Source organism: Bombus vosnesenskii, unplaced genomic scaffold (genome assembly GCF_011952255.1).
Source record: "Bombus vosnesenskii isolate JDL3184/JDL3185 unplaced genomic scaffold, Bvos_JDL3184-5_v1.1 scf7180000016279, whole genome shotgun sequence".
NCBI lineage: Eukaryota > Metazoa > Arthropoda > Insecta > Hymenoptera > Apidae > Bombus > Bombus vosnesenskii.
The window spans coordinates 699,228-722,759 of NW_022884348.1; the positions used below are offsets into that span (position 1 = coordinate 699,228).

The window sequence follows — 23,532 nt, forward strand, 5'->3', positions numbered from 1 at the left end:
AAGTTTAAAATGTGAGTGCACTCACGTAGAATTTATCTTATTGTAGCTCGACACAAATGTTATGACATGTCAGTCTGCGCAATTTGAAACTTGCTTTTCGTCAGGATCGAAACCCTGATTTAGATACATTTCGTTAAATTGCTATTGTTGAAAGAAACTAGTTAACGCTAGTGCGTGAAAATATCTACGAATTTCATAAACATACATCGAACGTTCGATCGAATTGTGAAAAGTGTTGCCGTTTATTTATATTTAAATATAAATTCGCCTTGGAAACGAAGTTAACGTTTTCGTTAAAAGTTTAAACGTAAGACCCTTAACTTATTTCACGAGGCGGTTGTATATATACGTAGCTAATTAATGAATAAATAAACTGACAGACAAAAAAAAAAAAAAGATTTAAGAGACATTGAGAAAATGCGAAAGTTGTTTAGAAATTCGATGGTATCTGCTCTTGGGTGAGGAAAAATGGAGATTAGCTGCTAGACGCGAGGCCGTTTGTGCATAAGTTCAATGAAAGGAAAAACGTTTATTCTATATGAAAGTAATTATAGGTAAATGCCCCTAGACTGACAGGTGTCATTAGTCGATGCGGTAATAAAATTAGCTCTGTTGAATTATTTATTACCGATAAAATCAATGTACATTTATTAGAACACGACGGTACATTTTCTCATACTCTAAAATCGTTTACGCGTATTTATAACGATATTAGGATTTTTAAGCTAATAGAAATATTAAAAGTTAAATTAAATTTTACATAACTCACGTGGAAGAAACAAGATATTATAAAATATTTAAAAATACATCTTTATATTTCGTCCTCCGGTTCCTCTTTACGGCGTCCAGTTCATTCGCGTTTATCTATATCGAGGGAAGTCATATATCTGCTAGCTTTATCGGAACAGTACGATTTCAAGCAATTAGAATATCTTCCTTTCATCGGTTTAATTGAAAATTGACAAATTTATAAATAACGCAACGTTTCCGCTTGAACTCTCGACTTCAGCGATCGATGATAGATCTATTATCGTTTAAAATGCACTAAAAATTGCATTACTTCGTTAGCATTTCTACCTTTTATCTTCGTCTCTCGATTAAACTTTCTATCTTCTTTCGTTCTTAATTATCTTTCGCGTTCTTTCCTCGAAACGACGCGACACGACGACGGAATTTCAACATGTAAACCTACGTTTCCCAAAATTGACCAATTACGGTTAACGTTTCTGAGTTTACGCTTATTGTCCCTCACAATTTGATCCCCTTCCTCTTAAATAGATACCTAACCCAAATTGAGTCCTTCGACCGTTCATAAACTTTATTATACGTCAAAAACAAAAGAGAATCAACAAGAAACTCGAAACAATTTAACAATTTAACGAAATTAAGTACGGATGGAAGGTCTGGAGGGTCGATATTGCGCGAACCACGATGCACGATGAAAAAGAACGCATCGCCATGCAGTTCCTTTTATCCTCGTTCTTTCGCCGAAGATAACCTTATTCGACGTAATTGCTCCCTTCTATTTTGACACAAAACGATGCTTCTAACGAAGAACAGCTCGCTGTTAAGCCTGAATGAAGGCAGTTATGTGTCAAAAAATTGCGGAACTCTGTCTAGTTTGATATATTTGAGACAGTGTCAAAGATAAGATCGTGCCACTTGACCGATCGTCTAGGACCTAAGAGATCGTCAACGATCGAGAATCGACAGCCGATCATCTTCGATCTGTTTCTTTCGTATTATTTCATTCGCTTCGTCCGTTTCTTCTGCCACTCTTTGATCGCCCTGCGCGCATCGCATCGAAATAGGAAAAACTAGTTGTAAGGAAAGAAGCAGAAGCACTTGTTTATATGTTTCCAAGTTTCCTTGTTATTACATCCGGCGATGAGATGATATACTTGGCAACTTTTCGCTTAAGAATTAAATTAAGATTGTTTAACGATCAAACGTTGAAAATGTCTGGAGAGCACCCTTTTTTTTTTTTTTTTTGAAGAATAAACGTTAAATTATTACCAGATACAACTGCAAGAATGCTTTATTATTAATGAGTGCTTTATTGCACACGTATGCACATATGTATCTCTTAGAACTTTATTATCTGTCATCAGATAGAAAAGTGAAATTCCCTACAATAGCGCGTAGGTTAACTATTCCAATGGCCATACGGAAAGCATTAACCATTTAAACGATCCATTACTCGTGCAGTATTACATCATAAATCTTGCAAGTAATAAATGTAATTCCAGTCACTTTCGATCAAAACATTTCCATCTGGTCGTAGCCTAAAATTAACGTTTTCAAGGAACGGCAAAGACCGATATAAGTCTTAATGGATTGTCGATCGATCGTACGTAATACAAATTCGTTTGACACATTCGGCACGAGTGTCTCGGACCTGGCTTTGAAATCATTTAACATTTTTTCACGATGATTCTCGCATGATAAAGTACGTATATACCGTTTGCGGTACGCGATCGCGAACACGATACGTCTGTCAAAGAGTTGATTCTCTTCGGAAATAACTCTCCGAGCGAGTGAAATTTTTGGAATTTCTGATAAATTTTACTTTATTTGGTATCGTATTATATTCGCGCTTATCGCGGTTGTTCCTTTTCCACGAGAATACGCCGCTCTGGCGGGTGTAGCCGCGAACGCGTGGGCTTCGAGCTGTTAGAAATGGGTGGAGAGAATTCGGCTGTAATTTATGAATCGAGGCTCGCGCTTATCTGCCTCCAAAGCAATAATTATGCGAATTGAAATTTCTTAATAATAGAGCAAGCTCAATGATTTCTTCCGCGACGTTCGGTTACATATTATTCGTTGATTTAATAATGTCGTTAAGACGGGTCTGGCCTCAGCGCACGTCGACTTATCTCGGAAGCCTAGACCAATATGTATTTACGCCCACTTATTGAAATTTACGTCGATTCATATTTATAGATCTGGTCCGGTTGAGCGGTCACCGGTGTAATTAAACATTCACAGTATTATAAATTGGCCGCGTTTAATCACTCGTAATGTGAGTTTAACATCTAATAGTGCGATCTCCGTGTTTGCATATACGTATGTACGTATTGTATATACATTTGGAACGTGGCTCTTCTGGTTGTGTTTTATAGTGCATTTCTCAGGAATCTACTGGTAAAGTGGTAGAATTTCATGATTCGCTGAACACGAACCGGGATCGCGGATAAAAATTAGTGTTAACGCGCGAGATGAATTATTACGTTATTAGTTCTCTACGTCCAGTTTTTGTTTATACGCGGGTTAATACTTTCTGCGGCAAATTCTCTTACAATTAGTTTCTTTCCTTTTTGTTCGCAGATACAACTTATATCATATTAAGTCGATCGGAAAATTCTGTCGCCAGATTTTCCACGTATATCTATAACTCTATCTCGTGGTTTCTACGAACCGCAGTTCGTTGAAATACACGCATTGAAACACACGTATTGAAATTGTTCGTTAACGAAAATGTTTTTCCAGCAAATTATTCCACTATAAAGCGAATCGTAAATGTTGTAGTTTATACGAGCGTCAGTGTCGATTGATAATTATTAAATTTGTACAAGGCTGCCTCTGACAAGGAAAGTGTTCGCTACTGGAAATCAGCCTGCAGAAGCATTGGAAAGATAGCTTAAATATTTGTATCGAGTTCCTTTCGACCGATCGTTCTTTATTCGGTTCGTTCAATGGGTCCGCGACGTTGATTTGACTGAAATTGCCACGTGTTGTGTGTTCCACCGGTAATAAGAGTACGCGAGAGAAACGATCGAGGTTACGACGATCGAATTAATAGCGAGCTGAATTACAGTCTATGTTACGACATTACACGATCAATTCACGTTTCACGTAAACGCAAATGTCGAGCATCACACGGCACCGGATACCTTCGATTATACCGAACAAACGCGAATGCTCCGTAGTCGAATGGCTGTTTATAGAATATTTTCGACCATATACGTACATCGCCTTACACAGTTACGTTGAAGATACACGTGTCTCTCTTGGAAACAAACTTGGATAATCCCTTGCGATTACATAAGAGTTTGTATGAAACGTATACCTATTTTTTATTTAAAGATGGTATGTATTTTTTTAACGTGTACGAAGTCGAAACGATCGTGGAAAATACGAGAAAACCGAAATTTTGATATTTGGCATTAGAACGAAAATTATCGTCTTTGTTAGGTTCGTCCATTACATGTGTAGGCATAAATGAACTCGTTAGACGCGTGTGATCGTACTAATTGTAAAAATTGTAGCAGTTTGCGTCTTCCTCGCGATTACGATACATCGTGTGTGAATATTTATTTGAATATTTTTATTTCGGGTAACCGAAGCGAGTACGCGACGCGTAGCAGTCGTGCGAGCGAGAAGAGGCGCGAGCACCGTACGTAAGAATGTGAATCACCGTGTCGTGGCGCCTTCTAATGTTCTAATCTTCTACACGCATGGACATAGGTCCTTTCGGTGTTTATCGACGCTCACCGATGTCCATTTCGTCATTTTTCCGAGCCGTCGCATCAGCGGCGGTATTCCTTCGTATTTACGAGGCGCGCGGTAAATGCTCGCTAAGTGACTCGGTGACTTGGTTTTGACCGAACAATCGACACAAGTTTAACGTTGTCCGTGGTCAGCTGACAGCGAGTATGCTTCTGCGGCAATAGGAAAATATTTCCAGAATGGGTCGAACGAAAAATCCGAAGAAATCGTGGAACTACCATCAGCTATCTTCGAGAGCAACTACGAGATGTTCGACAACGGTGGAAATTTGACGCGCGTCGTAAAAGTCGAAGACCGAAGGTATGTCGCGAGGCGATCCTCGATGAATGGTATCTTCCCTTTATCTTTGTACACGCCATAGAAGCTGTTTGTAGTCCGTTCTACCAGATGAGATAGTTTTCCCCGAAAAAGTCGCTATTAAGCCCCTTCAAACCGCATACCCGATGCGTGATCCTTTCCTCCTTTATTTCTCTCTCGTTTTTGTCCCTTTTCCTTGTACACCTACGTTTCCTTATTTTTCTTCTCCTTTCTCATTTTCTTCTCCTTCGTGACAGGTATCGTTCTAGTATAGGTCGTTTCGTACGAACAGGCAAAGTCGAGATCGAAGTCGTAACTCGAATGGATCGATGCACGGATGAACGATACCGTGGAAATAGATACTATGTATATCGATAGGTGTAATTTTGGACGTCTGGTTTCGTTAACAACGTATGTATTTCAGAGTGAGAAAATGCTATAGTGAAAATAGATACATGCTACGTACGATCGATAGGCGTTATCTCGGATGTCTGGTTTCGCTAACAATGTACGTACGTATTCGACGGTATTTCTATAGCGAATTACGATAATAACGTTGCAATCGAGATTGCGAAGCGACTATTTGTCGGCTGACCGTGGCTGTGTCAGATGCGAAGGCTACATTATTAAAAATATATACCATCGCGTTTCATAATCTCCTTTCCGCTTTGGTTTTCATAGGATTTGACGTTCCGTATTCGAAGCGATAACAAACATTTCTTACACTTGCTTACGATAGAAAAGTATTCGATTTCACATACGCTACGATTTCGCACATAACGATGTACCGATCATCGAGCTGAAATAGAACGAGCACCTCGAATATCGCGAATCATCGTCCTCTTAATCGCGAAATAATCGATATTCTCGCGTCTAATTTTCAAGGAGAAGCCAATTCCGTGTATGACAGGTTGAAACTATTGAAATTTAGAAATGTTTGTTAAAAAAATCGGGTCTATATGGAATATCGATTAATTCGAACTTTCGTTTTCGTCAAACTTATCTTATCGCAATAAGCAGAAAATAGCCGTGTTGGTTGATAAAAATAGATAGGTAGACATTTGAATACACGTAATTGTGTTGCATAGAAACTTGTTGCGTACCAAGTAACGTAAGATTGCAAGAAGAACGAAGAAATCTGCTATTCGGCATCGGCGTATCGCGTAAAGTAGTATAAAAATAAAGAAAAACATCCGCCAGATATCAGCGGCTCGATAGAAGAGCGACACAGTAGAAAAAATAAATTGGCCCGAGATAAAAGCTACGAGGCGGACAATTATCGATAAGTTGACTATTTTAGCGATCGTAGTTAAAAGTTTCGATTCGATCGTTTGGCCATCGTACTTGAGAAATTGTAACTTTATCGTTAGATAACCGAAACGGGTAAACGTCGAGACTCTGTATGTATGTACGTATAAACATGGTTGCGTGGCCGAATAATTCTCGAAATTCCGCTTAGCCTGGTTCTGCGAAATTCCTGGAAGGCAGGATCGCTTGGAACAAAAACCGTGACCAAGGTGGCTTGTCGTTTGACGAGCTTACGACCGACTCGTGCTTACAATTGTCGCGTTCTCGCGGTTCTACGCGTATTTTCGTGAGCGTAATAAAAGAAAAGCGGGATAATCCGCGGATATCGCGTTGGGACTGAAGGATCGACCTTGTTACTGTTTGCAGGTACGCACGGCTCACCTCGATAGGGCTTTCGCTCGTGTCTAAGGAAGAATGAAAAGGAAACGAAGGAGCCGAAGAAAACGAGAACTGGTGCGTGCCGTAGCTGATCCTGCAGCAGTCGCGCGTTTGCGAAGCGCGGCGTGAAAAAAACAGAGAAAGAAAGAGGAGACCGAGTTTCCGTTAGCAAGACGAGGAGGGAAACTAAGATCGGATCGAAGGGAAAGAGACGGGACAAGGGTGGAAGAGACGTCGGAAGAAAGCGCGGTGGAAAGCAGAAGAAGGCAAAGGAAGACCGTGTAAAATATAAGGTAAGAGAAGCAAATAGGCCGGAACGGGACGAGAGAGAAACGATCGGAGCAGGATCGGGAACCGACGACGAGCGCAGCGACAAGGAAGACGAGGTGGAGGAATCGTGACACGGGCGCGTGTGCAACAGGCGATTTCTGAGCGATTTATCTTGCCAGGTTTGCAGGTGTTCGCGTGCGTCCTTCGTGGCCTTGTTAACGGGCTTCCTCTTTCTCTAGCCCGCCCCGGATAGGCTTTTATCGTTCCTCTACCGGCGACCTTCCAAAGACACACCGTGCCGTGAAATAATAGCACGGTTCAAAATAGACGGAAATCAGAGGTCAGATTCGAGAAGCGGGAAAGGAAGAGGAATAGAGAGCGAAAGAGCGATGTTGCTAATCGCAAGAGGCGAGTGACGTCTCCGTGGAATTCCAGGGAATCGGAGGAAAGCGCGGTGACGTACGAACTGGTGCGAAAGAGGAAGGATCGGAGAAAGAACGAGGGAAGAAAGGGTGAGGAGGAGGAGGAGGAGGAGGAGGTGGAGGAGGTGGTGGAGGAAGAAGAAGAGGAGGAGGAGGAAGAAGAAGAAGAAGAAGAAGAAGAGGAGGAGGAAGGAGAAGTTGGGGCAAAAGAGGTATTACGAAAAAAGGCGAGGACAAGAAAGAAGGAATACAAGGAGAGACGGAAAGAGACAGGAGAGTAAACGCAGTGAAAGAAGGAAAGGAAGGCGAGGAAGGCGGCGAAAAGAAAGAGCACAGGTAGACAGGTAGAAGGTAAGAGGGAGATAGGAGCGAAGTAAGCGAAGGAATAAGAGGCGGTATAAGGGAAGAGAAGGAGGGGAGTAGCGCGAAAGAAGAGAGGGAGAAGAAGAGGCGCGTGGTGGTCGTGATGGTGAGGTAGTGGACGAGAGCGAGCGAGCATCCAGATCTGTCGCGTGCTGCGTCGCTCTGGGATGGGACGGAATCGGGACGACACGGTACGAAGCGGAACGGGACGAAACGGGACGACGGCTACTACTACAACTACGAGGACGGGATGGGATGGATGCTGCGGGCCCGTGTGAGTAGCGAGTCGAGTCGATCCCCGCGCGCTGGTATTGGTTTCACTCTCGGCTGCTGCCGGCCCGTGTGCTGGTGTGTCGATCTCTCTACGAGAGCGAACCGAGGAGCGTGCCCGAACCGAGCCGGAGAAGAGAACCGCGCCACTCGTTCAGTAGTTTCTCGGACGCCGCACCGCCACCATCCGACCTGCCAGATAACCCCGTCGACTTTACCGGACTACCCCCGACCTCCTAATAATAACGACACGAACCACGACATCGCGCGACAAACGTTCGATCGTTCGGTTTGACGAATCGCCGACCATCCGAATCAAACAGAGCGACGATTCATCCGTTTTCAACCGTCACCAAATTTTCCAACCAACTTTGGTGTTTACCGTGATCGTCGTCGTCGTCGTCGTTGTCGTCGTCGTCATCGTCGTCGTCGTTGTCGTGGTCGTTCGCCGCATCTCGCCTCTCCCGATGTGAGTCGTGAATCGTAAGACAGAAAAATCGGCGAGTAGCGCACGCGGTGGTGGAAAATCGTGGTGGATCCTTGGAACGACGATCGGTCACGAGGGATTCGAAAGTTATCGCGACTCATGGTCGCGCGGCAACTCTCCACTGGCGGATCCACTTTGGCTTTTTCGTTTTCGTCGCTTTAAGTTCGCGTAAAGTAACCGGTGTGGCGTGGTCCAGTGTCACACGCACGGAGGTCGTTAGCTGTTTTCCTTTAACCCTCGCGTCGCTTTTTGCGCACAACGCGTTCCGTTCGATTGTTTGTCAGCAAACCGGGAAGTAGAAGAATCGCGGTGTGATAGCGGGTCTTGCCAGGTGTTTGCTCGCGGTGCGTGCGACGAACGTGCGTGCTCGTGGCGAACAACGCGACACGTATCGGTCGTGCTGTTACTCGTGTGTAGTGTGCACGAGCCAACTTTCGCGAACGTAATTATACGTTGCACCGATTCTTCGGAGTGGTGAGAAGCAGAAGAAGAAGAAGCAGCAGAAGAAGAAGAAGAAGAAGAAGGAGGAGGAATAGGAGGAGGAGGAAGAGAAGGAGTAGAAGAAGAGGAAAGGGAAGAAGAAAGGGGAGAAGAAAAAAAGTAGTATCTAGTAGCGATGACGTTACCGGTGATATCTCATTCCTGACCGAAAGAAGAGTATTTCGCGAGAAAGAAGTACGCGCGTGATTACGACCCTTGGCGACTCCGGAAGGATACGCTCTCCCACGGCAGCCAGGGGGAGGGAGAGCCGTCGAGCGAAAGAGAAACGGTGATATAGAGGAAGACAGAGAAAGAGGGGGAGGAGGAGGAGGAGGAGGAGGTGGTGGTGGAGCTGTGGTAGAGAGGGAGGAAGAAAGAGAGAGAGAAACCCGTTAAGGCGGTACGAGTAACGTGTCGGTGGAAGTTCTTGCGATTGATAGAGGGACTAAGAGAGAGGGATAGAGCCAAGTCGACGAAGGTAATCGGTAGCATCAACCTGCGTGCCTCGACAAAACCGATTAAAGACGAGCGAGCAACGATCCTTTCGCCTGCTTTGTCGCTAATTCAGCGTCGTCGTTCGCCTTTTCGTTCGGTTACCGGCTGCACGACCGATCTTCAGCCAGGATCATTCGCAGTGTAACGAGTACCCTCGGCGATATCGGGCACAGGAAGCCTCGACGATCTAGTCGGTCGTTTGCATTCAGGATCCATCGCACGTCGCCTCGATGCTACCTCGTAAACCAATTCCGTGGTTCCCTATCTTCGCGAACAAGCCGTTCTGACTGGCGCGCGTCGTCGATCTTCTGGTTCGCGTTGACGAGCGACACGGATCGTCCGTCGACGAGATCGAGTCCTCGTCGATCGGCTCGTGGAGGATCGGTGTTGGCCGCGGTAGAATCGCAGCCACGGGGGTCCGCAATAATGCGAGAGTATCGGAAACGCGGTAAATGGACGATAACGGCGGGCCAGTTGCTGCTACATCTTCAGTGTTCCGAGAGAATCTTGTTCCAGCGGTGGTTGTGTCCGAGGCAAAAGTAAACCAACGAGGATGAGGTGGACTTGCATCGTGGAGCTGAATTTTCTACGCTCGTGTGACTCCCTCTACGACCCGTCGAATTGCGTGCCGTGTTTTTAATTTGATCCATCGAACGACGATAACGACCACTACGACCATAACGAACGAGCAGAAATTTCAAGACGCAAACGAATCTAGGAAAAGCAAACGAATTATCGAAAGAAAGAAAATAGCAAGAAGGGGAGGAAGAAGGAGGAAAAGAAGAAGAAGAAGAAGAAGAAGAAGAAAAAGAAGAGAGGCGAGAGAGAAGAAGGAAAAGAGAAGAAAAAAAGGAAAGGAAAGTGAAAGAGATATTAAGATAAAAGCGTGAAGAAAGTGGCGTGTAGATAAGAAGGAGGGCTCGGAAAGGAGTGTGGATGAGACCGTCATGCCCGCTGAGATCGACACGGGCGGGCCAAGGGTGCTGCACTGTGATTACCGTGCCGACTGCCCGATACCAATCGTAGCGTCAGTTTCCACCGAGTCTTCCTTGTGCGGCGAGAATAGAGTTGTCGGAACGTTGACGATCGTACGACGACTTCCGCGGATCGACGAAAACCAATCGCTCGATAGCAAAGCCCTCGAGTCTCGTCGTTGCTTTGGTTTCTCCTTTCGTCGAACCGGCGACGCGTCGTCGTCCAGCCGTTCCGGATTCCGAGGTTTTCGACGAGCGGAGCCGCGTGATATCGCGTTCCACGATGTTTCCGATCGTCATCGGCAGCCGTCGAACGACGCGCTGTCGTGTACGATTCGACGCGAGAACGTGCATTATCGTGAAGATAGTTTCTATCCGGTGCAACCGGAATCGCGACTCGGCGATGCGATCGTCGTGGACCGGTCGTCGATCGACCAAGAGGCGATAACGGAGACACGATCGGGACAACACGAGTATTCGGTAGAACGCGAAACGAACCGGAGACTCGATTCGACGAGGCTTCCGCTGCCTTCGAGCAAACGCGAAAACGATACGGGTCATAGTCGACATCGGCATCGGCATCGAAGTCGCGAACGAGAAGGCGAAGAAGAAGCCAGCCGCTGCTCGAAACGTTGCGGCCTGTCAACCGCGACTCGCAATTGGCCGCGGTATCGCCTCGCGAGCCATGTCCCAATAGGGAAGTCAGCAGCGCGGTTCTCTAGTCAGTCGAACGACCCTTCGAGATCGGGCGATCGCACGAGATACGAGAAGTTCGTATCGGTGCCGAGCGCGCTCCCGTCCGTGGCCGATGAAACGTGGAAGGAAGTGGTGGACGACGCGACGAATTCCTGGAGTAGCGAGTCGCGCGTCACCAAGGTCGTGGCGAGTACCGATGACCAGTGCCGGCAGACCGACTTTCCTTCGTTCGATCCCCAGGAGTCCTTGACGAGAAGTGACCGTGGAACGAGGAAGAAGAAACGCGTGTGCTCTAACAACCGTTCGACGTACATTCAGTTAGCGTTACTGTTGTTCCTCGTCGCGTTCGGACAGTGCGGACTTCGTAAATCAAGTGTGGTTAACTACAGTGCGAAACCGAGTACAACCGGGTTGAGTGTGTTGACGATTGGTACAGTTATCAGTGCAGTGAGTGCCGCCCCGGTTGATTTAATGGGTGACGCCGGCGTGAGGGCAGAACGATCGGCCAATTTGTCGCACATCACTGGCGCTTCCAGGAAAATCCAGATGTACATCAAGAATCGGCATTTGCAGATCCTGCCAGATGGCACGGTAAACGGTTCCAACGACGATACTTCGGATTACAGTGAGTACTCTGTCTACCAGTGAATCGCATTTTTTTCTCTGTCCTTCTCTCTTTCTTCTCATCTTTCTTTCTCTCTCTCTCTCTCTCTCTTTCTTTCTTCCTTTCTTAATATACAATCGTAAATCATCCATCGATACCGCACGCGCAGCATGCAAACTGGAAACTGGAAACGTTCAATGATCGCGCGTAGTTTTGTTGTATCATTTTATATCGTGCATCCGCATACCGCGGCTGATGCTTCGTCCAACATCGACGTTGCTCCTTTCTTGTTGGCTTTTCCTCCTTTTATCCGTTTCCTCGGCGAAGGAAAACGGTTTTCTGAAATTGATACCGCGTTCTGGGCAGAGGCTTCATCGTAAACGCCAGTTGGTACGGTTCCAATCGTTCGTTGATTGTATCGCGAACGTTGACTTCGCCGAGGCTTCCACTCCAAGCACAAGTTGCTTCGTTATAACTTATAACACGCGGTTTTAGAATTTCTTGGCATACGACGATTACGTAGTCGAAGCTTTCTTATTAACGAAATCAAACTTCTACCATGTACCTACGTACACGGTTCTTGCTATGTACATACTTTTGAGACTGATCGAACGAGCATCGACGAACAAACGCGGCCAATACGTCGATGTTTGTTTCGCGTTAGACGCGCGCCAGTTATATCCGTCGTCCGAATATTTATATTTGAAGCAACAGATAAGTGTCGGATAATCGAATCACGTGCAGGTAATACACGATCGAAGTACACTTTGATAATTCGTCTTGTTTCCAAAGCGTACAACTTTCTATTAATATTACGCGGTCTATTGAAATTAGCGTAAAGCGCAAACGTAATGCGAAAAAGAAAAAGAAAAAGAAAAACGCGAAGAAACGGGAAAGCAATCGCGTAGCTGAGAAAGTGTTCGCCTTGCGATCCGACTCGAATCGGCGAAATTAACGAGAGAATGCGATCAGGTCTGCGACTGGGTCGAGAGAGCTGATCCAAGAATATGCGCTGCCTAGTACATGTACCTCTTCTTAAGTAGTCCACATTAACCTTTGAAACTTTGATAGTCTATCGTTGGTGACTCTAAATTCACGCTGTCCGATCGTAGTTTCTTTTTTCAAACGAGGATAAGCGCTCAACTACGTTTGAACTTCTTTCTACATCATTTAACCTTAATCTTCGTAAAACGAACAAAGTTCTTCCGTTAGACGGCCCCTCGCACTTAGCTGTTAACAATAAGGTCAATTCGACGAACGTCGAATCTGAATTTAAACATTCACTTTCCAGTTTAACGTCGCAACGTCCCGTTACAGTGTGATATTTTTATAACTCGACCGCGAATATTTGTCAAATAAATTTATACAAATTCGTGTCTTCGTTATCGCGCGACCGAATAAATGGAATTTAATTTCTTAGCATCGGAAGCATTTCCTTTCTTTCGCATCTTTTACGCCGTTTCATTTTTACGCTTTCGACGTGTATAAAAATGAATTCTACCATTAGCATAAGCGTATAAAAATTCATAGTCTGTTTATGATATGGGGAAATCGAATTAGAATTTAAGCGTGAAAGTTTCTTTCGAGAGAAATTACGTATGAAAATGAAGAGTTACGTTTGTAAGGTTTAAGTAGAAAATTGTTCAACTAACGCAGAGCTCTACTCTCTGGTAGGTATGGGAACAGAGATGTTATGGCTACGGAAAGGAAGAAACATTCTCCGTTTCTATAATATAATTCCTGGCCTTATTTCCGATAATTGTAGCGGTACTCTTTAACCAAACGCTTGCTTAACTTCCCTAACGACGCGACGCGACACGACGACACGAAAGCTGTGTACTTCTATATCCTCTCTTACGTAAGAACGCGAGAATAACGGATTTCGTGTGACGTTCGAAAATCTTTCACGCTACAATATTTTTAATGCGTTTACTCGAATACGTTAGATACAAACTCGCACGAGTAAGTATTTACCATTCGAATCGTGCAAAGCAAATATATCATATACCCGTATCATGTATAATGTATAACGGTATGTATAATGATTTACGTATCTGATTGCCGAGAGTTATAATTACTCGAGTTACGCTTGAAGATGAATTTCCAGTGGATTAGAATTCGTAGTTTTTTTCTTTGTAGTTTAGTGGAGTAACATTGGGCCTGAATGATTTAATTGCGATTTGTATATATCTTGCCAAAATACTTCTGGCTTGCCAATAGACACTGCACGCCGCTCGACCATCAGTGACTAACTATTCTATTTTCGACTCTCTTCCGGTGTTGTTTTTAACCCTTTTATATTTTGATTTACTTGTGCGTGTAACCGTTCTGTTGCACCACGGGGAGTGAAACAATGTTTAAAGAACGGTGATTTAGATTTTTCGGACGAATAAGTTATACGTACTATCTCCGATATAACACACGCAAATACGTATTTGCTACGTTTCCCTGGCTTGAATGTTTCTAGATCGCGATAGACACGGGATTTGTTAAATTTATTAAACCGAACGTAAATTGCCACTAACGCGGTACACGACTGGATAATTTAATTCGTAACCGATAAGACGCGATCTATCGGACTCTGGTAATTTTTACTTTTGATCAATTTTGCTTTTAGGTAATTTGGAACCTGTTGTACGTACCTGTCGATACTTGTTAACTGCAATAATACAATTTTCAAACGAAGGAATAAGTAGATTGCGAATTTGTATGTATTCGTGGGAAGTTTAAACGTGCAAAAGTAGACGAAGTGCGTGTAATGCGCAAAAATATACGAAAGACGGTCGAAGTAAGCTTTGCGTGGGCAAAACGAACACGTTCCGTTTCTTTATTGCAAGATTTGATAGGATAGGATAGGATAAGATTATAAGATCGCATAAATATCCGCAGTCTATCGTTTTATAGAATTTTATCGAAGTCGAGAAATTTAAATTCCATGGAACTTCGTCAATTTTGTCGCAAGTAACACGAAAAATGTAGTTAACGACAAACCGTTCATCGCAATAAAAATCTGCGATCTTGTAAAAACTGTAACTTATGGCAATGGTAAATGGCAAATATCCATATCGTTTTTAACGATCCCTGAGTTCGGAACTTTTCTGTCGAAATTTTTCTACGAAACGACCACTGTCTATCTCAATTGCGACTCGATGTAGCTTTCGTTCTTAACATTGAATTCATTCTTCGAAGCGGCACATAAACCTCATTTACTTGGAACGAATTGAATAGCGTTAGAAACGAGGTTTCACCGACCGTCAAACGCAGACTGCCAGGGTGCAACGTTTTATATATATATTTCCAGCTACCAATTAACCCGTGCGGTTCTCGCGAAAACGTCGCGTTGCATAGCTTATTGGTCGTTAATAAATATTTACAACTGAAAAATATGTTGTCGCGTCGCATCGACGAGGACGAACGACGCCGCTCGTAAATACGGCTACTCGTTGGCCGTTCTCGGCGACCTAAGACAACGCTCTTTTCAGTGTTTCGAGCCGATTTAATCGCGAAGATCGTATCGTGAAGGTAGTTGCGTGACGTCGACCACCACGTTGATTAAGTAATAAAAACACGAAAAGAAAAATCGAACCTCGTCGCGTAACATGCGCGAGCAGCAGCTGTACGAAACGAGTACAACCGCCAGGGATCATCCAAGAGAGTTTATTGCGCTCGAACCAGCGCAGCGATACGTTTCCGTTCTATTTCTAATAATCTGTCACGTGTTCTCTTTTATGCTTTAGCTTTACGTTGGGAAAGTCGCTTTTTACAGTGACTATCGCGTGACTCGCGAATGTATTCCAGCGCTTATATGGAAATTTTATTAACACTGTAACGAAATTCAAGACTCGTAATTATATCGATGAAATTCGAACGAAACGCGAACAAAAATATTTCTCCGCCGCGAAATTCGCATCTTTCAACGGACATTCTTAAACTATATTTAACTATAACAAGAATATCTGAACGAAAAATTAATTTCACGTCTTAGTGAGATCTTCTTCTGCTAATTGGAGCAGCTTGATCGCAACAGCGGTGTTTATAACGCAGTCTACAAAGATGGATCGTTCTAATTAATATATATGTCGTTTTCCAGAACCGAAGGGAAGCGAATAGAAAATAAAAAAACAATCGTCGATGGATTGCTAGACGCTTTTTACGATTAATAGCTTTAATATAAATACGTTCCTGACACATGGGATTGCGGAAGTTCAATTATTAAGGTATTCGTTTTACGGTATAAAGATCTTGTTACTGTGCCGTCTGGGAGACGATCCTATCCGAACAAATATAATGGTATCGCGAAAAAATACTCTTCGCTCGTCACTGACGGAAATGCTAATCTTGATGCTTTGACAGCGTGGTTGACCTAACGTAAACGTTAATTAATTCGACGAGTATGTATACCCTCGGATTCGAGTTACGATGCACTTTTTCCCGGAACGATATCACATGTTGATAATAGACGTATAACATTCTTATTTCCTATAATTGCGAAACATAGGCAGTAATTGTACATTTCCTCTATTTTTCTCAGCTCTGATTCATAGATGATTAATCGACGGAAATTTTCAACGTCTTCCTCTCATACGTTCCACTCTTCCAACTCGTATAATCATGATTCCTTTTCTTTTCTTCTTTTTTTTCTTGTCCACGAGTCACAATTTTTATTTTTAGCTCGATGATATGTCAACGCTCCTTTTCTTACGAGAATTGAATTTTTTAACTTCGACCGACACTTTTTACGAGGATTTCACTTTCTCCCAGCTTCCTTAGACGTAGCATTCGAACAGCTTTGATTTAAGAATGTTCAAAGGTTTTCGGACATTTTTAAATCTTTTTTCACTCATTTTCGACTCAATCGTATCTCTGTATCGTTAAGAACTGCCTCAAATTTGAAGAAAAATCTGATAAATCGCTACCGATACACCTGATTTTTCTCCTGGATTTTTCTTTAAAAATTCGTTTAAAACGCATCTTTCTGTTTATCAAAACGAAACGCGAGCAATTAGATAGAACGATAGACGAAGCTTAAATATTAAATGGCCACGCGCGTTCTCCTTAAAATCGCGCGTAACTACCGAAAGCGACAACTGGTCTATTTCGTTCTTTCATTCATAACCGTTGCTCGAATGGAGACTTTCTCGGTCACAGATACTGTGAAGCGTGGCTGGCGATCGAGTCGGTACGCTGAATAAATTATATTCCGGAAGTAGACGGGGTTCGATCAAATTTTTCTGCTCACGATGTGTAACACGACCATTGAGCGCCTACCATTCAAGACGAAAGAGGGAAGAAGAAAAAAAAGGGGAAGGCAGCGGTCTGGCAATAAATCAGTCGGCGAGGGCCGGTGATAACGGAAGTTTCGAGGGGATTCAATGGCCCCGATACGTCGCTATCAGTTGGAGAGAATGCTGCGCGATTAGGCAAAGACGGAACTATCCGGAGGGATCGCGAGGTCGTGACCTACATATTGTATGTGTTGCCCATGGGCCATGAAAGAGGACGAATTTCGTGGATCGGTCGTACATCGACTAGACGTCGTTTACACGAGTCACGCGGCATATTTTATTTTTTTAGATTTCAATTTAATCTTTTTCCAAGAATTTTTCTTTGGAATTTCAGTGCATTTTATAAACGTAAAGTGAATCGATCCATTGTACGGAGGTTTGGTTTTTAAAGAAGCGTCTTTGAAGAAGTATGATTTAATATAATGGCGGTACATGAACCGAAAAAAATTTTTAAATATCGTTATATAATTCGTTTACACGAGTTTATTGTAACAGTAAACGAAATAAATGTACAGTTTAGTATCACGCTTACAATTTTATATGCAAAGTAGATTTAGCGTATTAACAACGTAATCTCACGACACGATTAAAACTAGTAACACTTTCGAGGAAAAGTAATTTCATGAATTTCATTGATTCTCATTCGCCTATTTTTTTATGTCGCATAAAAATCTCTGCCATGTTATCTTTTTGTTGGCGTTTTTCCAAGCTTTCGAATCTATCTGTTCCGACTCGCACGCTGTATGCCGTAGACATAATGATACGTAATTTCGTTTATATATACGACTATTTGTATGCGCAGAAAGCTACATAATACGCAGAAAGTCACATGATGCGTATTTATCGAATCTTATAAATTCCGTTGATCGCCCGTGGAATATTTGTAATCGTGTTATCTCGAAGCGTGCAACGTTCCGCTACCTAATTGAATCGTAGGTATGGCATCCTTTCGTTAATTAACTCCGAATGTCGTACTGATAAATCGGCAACGTCTTATCGCTAGCGATCGTCCTTTCGAATTGCTTAATCTCTTCGCTGCTATACAAGCGAAGATGTAATCGCTTACCGTGAAACTTTTTCTATGTTTATTAAAGAAACCGAGTAACCGACAAGCACGTACACACCTGCAAACACAGCGCGTCGTTAGAAATATTTCTTACTGCTTAGCAGCAATGTATCAGCGTACGCTGGAACTTTGATCTTCTTCGTAATCGAATAAAATTTATATTAATTTATGAAATTTATTGCATCTATTTTCGAACGTCTATTATTTATCATCTAAAAGTTACAATTTCGATTTACATCGGCCTCGTCAGGATACGTTGCTTTTAACGATAACATACGAGCTATGATATATTCAAGCTTGAAAGGTAAAATAGTAATTTTTAATACGAGGTTATACGATATACGCGCGTTAATTTTTTATCGGTATGATAAATACACGACGGAAAATAATGTGAAAATCTCTGCTAAATAATTTCTTTGTCGTTGCCTCCCGTAACGAAAGAATGGTTGGTTGAAATCGAGAACAACCCTCTCGCTGTTTAATCAACCAGAAATATATCGGATCGTGGCCGTGGAATTATACGAACTGCCGTGGATCGTATTAAATATGATTTACTAAAGAGCAAAATCGGGCGTGATGTATGAAGACGGTGGAGCGTAGGGTCGTGTCTTAGAAACGATAATTAATGGGAGTCGATGCGAAAGGACGTGACGTTAAGTCAAGTTAAACTCGGTTAGTCGAACTGCATCGTGCCTGCCGTCACGACGAGACGACGAAATACCGAACGTACTACCGTCTAATCCCGTGGAATACTGAATTATGGTAGTTGAGCGCAGGAAGAGGCTGATGATGGGACGAGTGGGACGAGACGCGTACAGTGTACATTGAACGTTACGCGTTCCCGCGAGTCCATTCAATTGCTCCAGCGGCATCTTATTTTCGTCCCCTTTTCTCGCAGACGCGCGTGATTTAAGTGACTTTGGAAATTAAGATAACATTGGCAGGACAGCCTCGTTGCCGCGATACGTGTACGCTGGCATTAAGCGTGATTGAGAATTTTGCGGCATGTCGTGAGCTTGTTTCGTGAGTTAATGGGTGGTCCGAGTGTGATATTTTTCTGCGGCGTTCGCATCGTACTTTATTTCTTTCCTTTCTTTCTTTCCTTCTTTTTTCTTTTTTTCGAAAGGGGCAACTTCTCGTTTGGTTGCGCGATGAAAACGTTCGAAAAACTCAATCTTCCTTCGAACACTCTTCGTACACTCGGAACGTTCTCGCTAACTGCGGCAGCAATTTCTTCTTTCGTCGCACACGATCGGGACTCGAAGCACGCGTGATTCGAGTGGCCGACCATGTTCAGGCGGCGCGGCGCGGAGCGCCCATAAAAAACACGCGTCGATGGGACAGGGTAAATTTTGATTTACGTACGCGGTTAGCACGCAGTCAGGATGCACGAACCGCATCGTGCAGCTTTCTCGTGCGTCCACGGACGACGGAGAACGGGAGCATATATAACGGTGATTTGTCATCGTACCAAGATTTCGCGATTTAAGAACCCACGAATTGACCCCATGCGTTCTCCACCGTCTCCAGACAGAGAGATTTAGAGGTGCAGCTCGGCGACGTTTAAACTTTAAACGGCACGGCGAACCGCGTGGAATACCGATCGCGGCTACTCGCGTCCTGCCACGTAGCCTGTCGGCCTTCGAGGATTCCTAATTAACCGTCCCGTTGCACCTTTTGCACCGCTTCCACTCCTTCCCACTCCAAATCGTTCGAGTCGTTCGAGTCGTTCGAGTCTGACCACCCGCGAACGAACCGGCCCGGAATCGCCCAAGGTTCGTTGATCGTTGCGTACCGAGGTTTTTGCGTGTCCTCGGTGACGTGGACCAAACATATACGATATAATCGTCATGGAAACGGTACATATACGACCGTGCTTGAAGAAAGGATACCGATGGTGAAATTATCGATCTTCGGCTGATGGTTCATAGATATAAACGAACCCTCTACTTTCGCACGATGCGATTTATCTCGCACCTTGCTACTTCGATTTTCGGGAGTTAGGAACGGTTAAAGAGAACGACGACTAAATAACGAACAAGAAAAAGGATAGTACGCAATATCTAGGCGGAGTTAGGAATCGCTCGTTAAAATCGTTAGAAAATTTTGAAGCATGAACGAATTCCAACGACAAAGTGTAACTGAGAGAGAAGTTCTGCCTCTTTTTCGGCCGAGAGTCGAAGGAAAATATCGGAGAACAAGAATTTTTTTTGGAAAGTACAACGACGCGCGACCATTTTATAGTTATGGTATTCTTTGTAATGGAAACAGTTTTTTCCACGATACGATCAATCGCCTTTTCTTGCTCTACGTAGAAAAATATTGCACTAAGATGATTGTAAATCCAGTTAAAATTCTGTAAAATATCGCTTTTGGAATATAAACGGAAAATAAAGGGAAAAATTTATCTAACCGGAAACATATCACTGTAGAAGGAAAAATCTAAGAATAGTTTATCATAATGGATGCCGATAATGTTCGGTTATTTGAGGTTTATTCTGTTTGCAAAAGTGTGGTGTTAAGAAAATATTTGAACAAAGGTGTATTCAATATAGGTAGGATATCGTTGAACGGATATTTGAAGAGATCTGATTTTCCTTTTGTTTGAAGAGATCTGATTTTTCTTTTGTTTGAATAGAGATAGCATCGGAGCTTCCCCTTTTCTCTTACTTGAGGATTTTGTGTACCGTAACAGATAGAAGAAAGTTTATCAACTTATTAGTTTAGTATGTACTCGTTGAAATATAATATTTATCATGAAACATATATCTCGAATGAGAAATAACAATATAAAATTACGTGTGGCTACTCAAAAAAATGTTGAAAAAAAAAACAAAATATAGAATTCTTCTAGGAAAATTACTTCGGCAAAGCTATTGTTATTATTTTAGTATTTTATCATAGTATATAATTTTATCGCAGCATGTACGCTATAGAAATGTCACCAACTCGAATGTACATTCGACGTACATCGTACGTACATATGAAAAGCGTATGTAAGTCTAACTGAACTTGATTGATAAAGATAGAACCGGGTCATCGCCCGATTGATAGACCAAGTAACCAATTACATTGTTTATCAAATTTGAAAATTGTAGCAGTTTTAAGCACAATTCGCGACGATCGAACTGAAAACTCGTGTCCTATGAAACATTAATTCGGTACTTCCTCAATTACGGACCTGCTATTAAACGAATACACCTGTTTCAATGAATTTAATTCAAACGATAAGAAACTTCTCTTCTTATAGAAATATAGAAACTATTTCTTCCAACGATAACAAGATCAATCGTTGTCCAAAGCGTCTTTCCGCGATATTATGGATAATAAGTACGTAAATGACTTTAAATCCCGCTCGGTACGTAAATAAGCGTAGGACCAAATTATACATTTTTAAGCGTATACGCTATTACGCTTGTTTCAAAACTTGTACGCTTGTTTGAAAGCAGTTTCAGAAAATATCAGAAATTATAAGATATAGAAGGTATAGGTAAAGTAAAAGAAACGGTATGTTTTCCAGAAGAAGCGAAAAACTGCTATTGAACGTAACCGAATCAAACCTATAAACAAGAAGAATAATTCTCACAGGACAAGCTCTTTTTCTTTCATTTTTAATTGTTGACCCTGGAGAACCAGCCTTCCAGACAGAACGCAACCGATAATAAGACGCGTTTGTAGGATACGGCACGGTGATTTACACGGCAAAATGAGAAAGAGCGACATAACTGTCCTCTGTCGACGATATGACAAACGTAAATAAATAAGATTTCGACAATTATTGACCGAGAAATGTCTCTGCAACATTTTCATAGCGATAAATCGAACATTTTTTTAGCTGTGTCGCTCTTCACGCAACGATGCGATATGCTTAACACGTTACAAGATACGAATTTCTGTTGGAATTCCAGCATCGTGAAAAATGTGCCACGTTGGTTGAACAGATGAAGCGAGACGGATAAAGGGAACCAGACGATATTTCTTATCGGTTCAGCGAACCTTATCCGGGTGTCGATATTCGTACAGCTTCCTGATGTGGCGTAAAATCGACACGTGCTACGCGATCGACGGCTAACCGATAAGAGGCAATTTTCACGTTGTCAAACGGTGACCGATAAATTCGCAAACAGGCTCGTTTCAACATATTACACGCGCCTCGTACGCGTATAATTCACGGGGAACAGTGTCGATAGTTGGATAGCGTCGTTATCTCGAAAACGATTTCGTCGAACCTGCCCCTTTCACCTGTCTTACGATATTCTAGAATTTAGACAACTGACTGGTGTGATATATTCGTCGTTATCGCTAAGAACAGTTAGCCTTTATTGCGACATTTTTAGCTAAACTTCGTGACACGCGATAGGATGTGTAATTACCGAGGGAAAGCGATAAGCACCGTGTCGAGATGAAATTGAAGGTTGTAATTCAGGATAAAATACTGTTCGACAAGGATGTTTCTCCAGATTTTACGACGGAATAAAATAAACACTGTTGCTTGTAATTTCTACACATCGCTTCCTAGAAATATATCTATAGGTGCGAAATAAAGTTTATATGTTTGAACATAGTAAAATAGGAGAGGGATTAAAGAAGATTTACATCTCTGGCGGTACAAATCGATCTTGTACGAATATCGTTGCATGTTCTTGCGCTCTCTCTCTATTTACAATGGCTTCGTTCCCTTTATCCACAACGTTGCACACACCAATTAGTTATATAACTAATATTTCGAATTCCACGATCGATAATTCTTACAAATCTGAAATAACCAAACGAAATAACGATCGAAGAAGTACAGATATCGAGCGATATGCAAATTACTGTGATTATACGTAGGTAGGACATTTCAAATTTTGAAGAAACTACGCGCGATTAACGTTTTATCGTGTAAAACGATATTCGATGTGCAGCGATCTCTAGTAGATTTTCGTACAAGTTGTAAACTCCAAAGAAGGAGGTTTCGCGAGGGAATTTCTAGTTTGCCTATTCGAGTCTCGTGGCTGTCGGTGATTTATTTAGGAAATCGTGACGTTGGAGGGCCCACGATACCAGGAATCGGTAAACAGAGAGACTTAATGAGAACAAATGATTGTCCTAAGAGGCTCGAGTTAGACAGAGTGATTTATGCTGGATCGAGGGCGCCTCACTAAATCAATTGCACTTTCGATCGATCCCCTCCAGACGGTGCATGGCGCATCCCCCGGTATGCAAATCGTCACGGGGATAAATCGGCACCTTGGGCGACGTGGCGCGGTTAAATCGAAAGATATTTATAGCCCCTAAAAATAATAAAGCGCGATCTAACTTTTCGCACTTGGGGGCCTCGATTCGCTCACTGTTACGTGCATTAACGAGAAAGAAGTGTAGTCGGGGGCGTATACAAAGCCGCGTTTTGCGTTCGTACGACAGACCTTGTGACTTTCATTGAGGGGTATTGAACTATTCGAACGATATTAGCCGGCACGTATCGCTCGCGGTGCAATTTATATCGCGAGCAGATTCGATGTTTCGCTCGCGTCGACCGGTAACAAGTACAATTTATTTTACTATTCTCAGCAACCGACCCGTATGTATACTGGCAACGATTAGTAATTTTATCTGGGTTTCGGTGTCGTGATTTCTCTCGCCTTC

General features: G+C 42.9%; 1 protein-coding gene and 1 long non-coding RNA gene across 6 annotated transcripts in view; both read left to right on the forward strand.

The window, feature by feature from the left end:
- The window catches only part of LOC117242774, a 68,066-nt gene extending 60,751 nt beyond the window's left edge, over positions 1–7,315 (forward strand). Inside the window, exon 3 of the long non-coding RNA XR_004495336.1 lies at positions 6,481–7,315. This is a non-coding gene — a long non-coding RNA (uncharacterized LOC117242774). The remainder of the gene's footprint in view (positions 1–6,480) is intronic.
- Positions 7,316–7,337: 22 nt separating this feature from the next.
- The window catches only part of LOC117242771, a 147,168-nt gene continuing 130,973 nt past the window's right edge, over positions 7,338–23,532 (forward strand). For all 5 annotated transcript variants that reach the window (XR_004495334.1, XR_004495335.1, XM_033509689.1 and 2 more), the window contains exon 1: positions 7,338–11,574. Coding sequence is in view for 3 of the 5 variants with exons in the window: in XM_033509689.1 (XP_033365580.1) it covers positions 10,227–11,574 (1,348 nt within the window). In the remaining 2 variants the exon portion in view is untranslated. The remainder of the gene's footprint in view (positions 11,575–23,532) is intronic.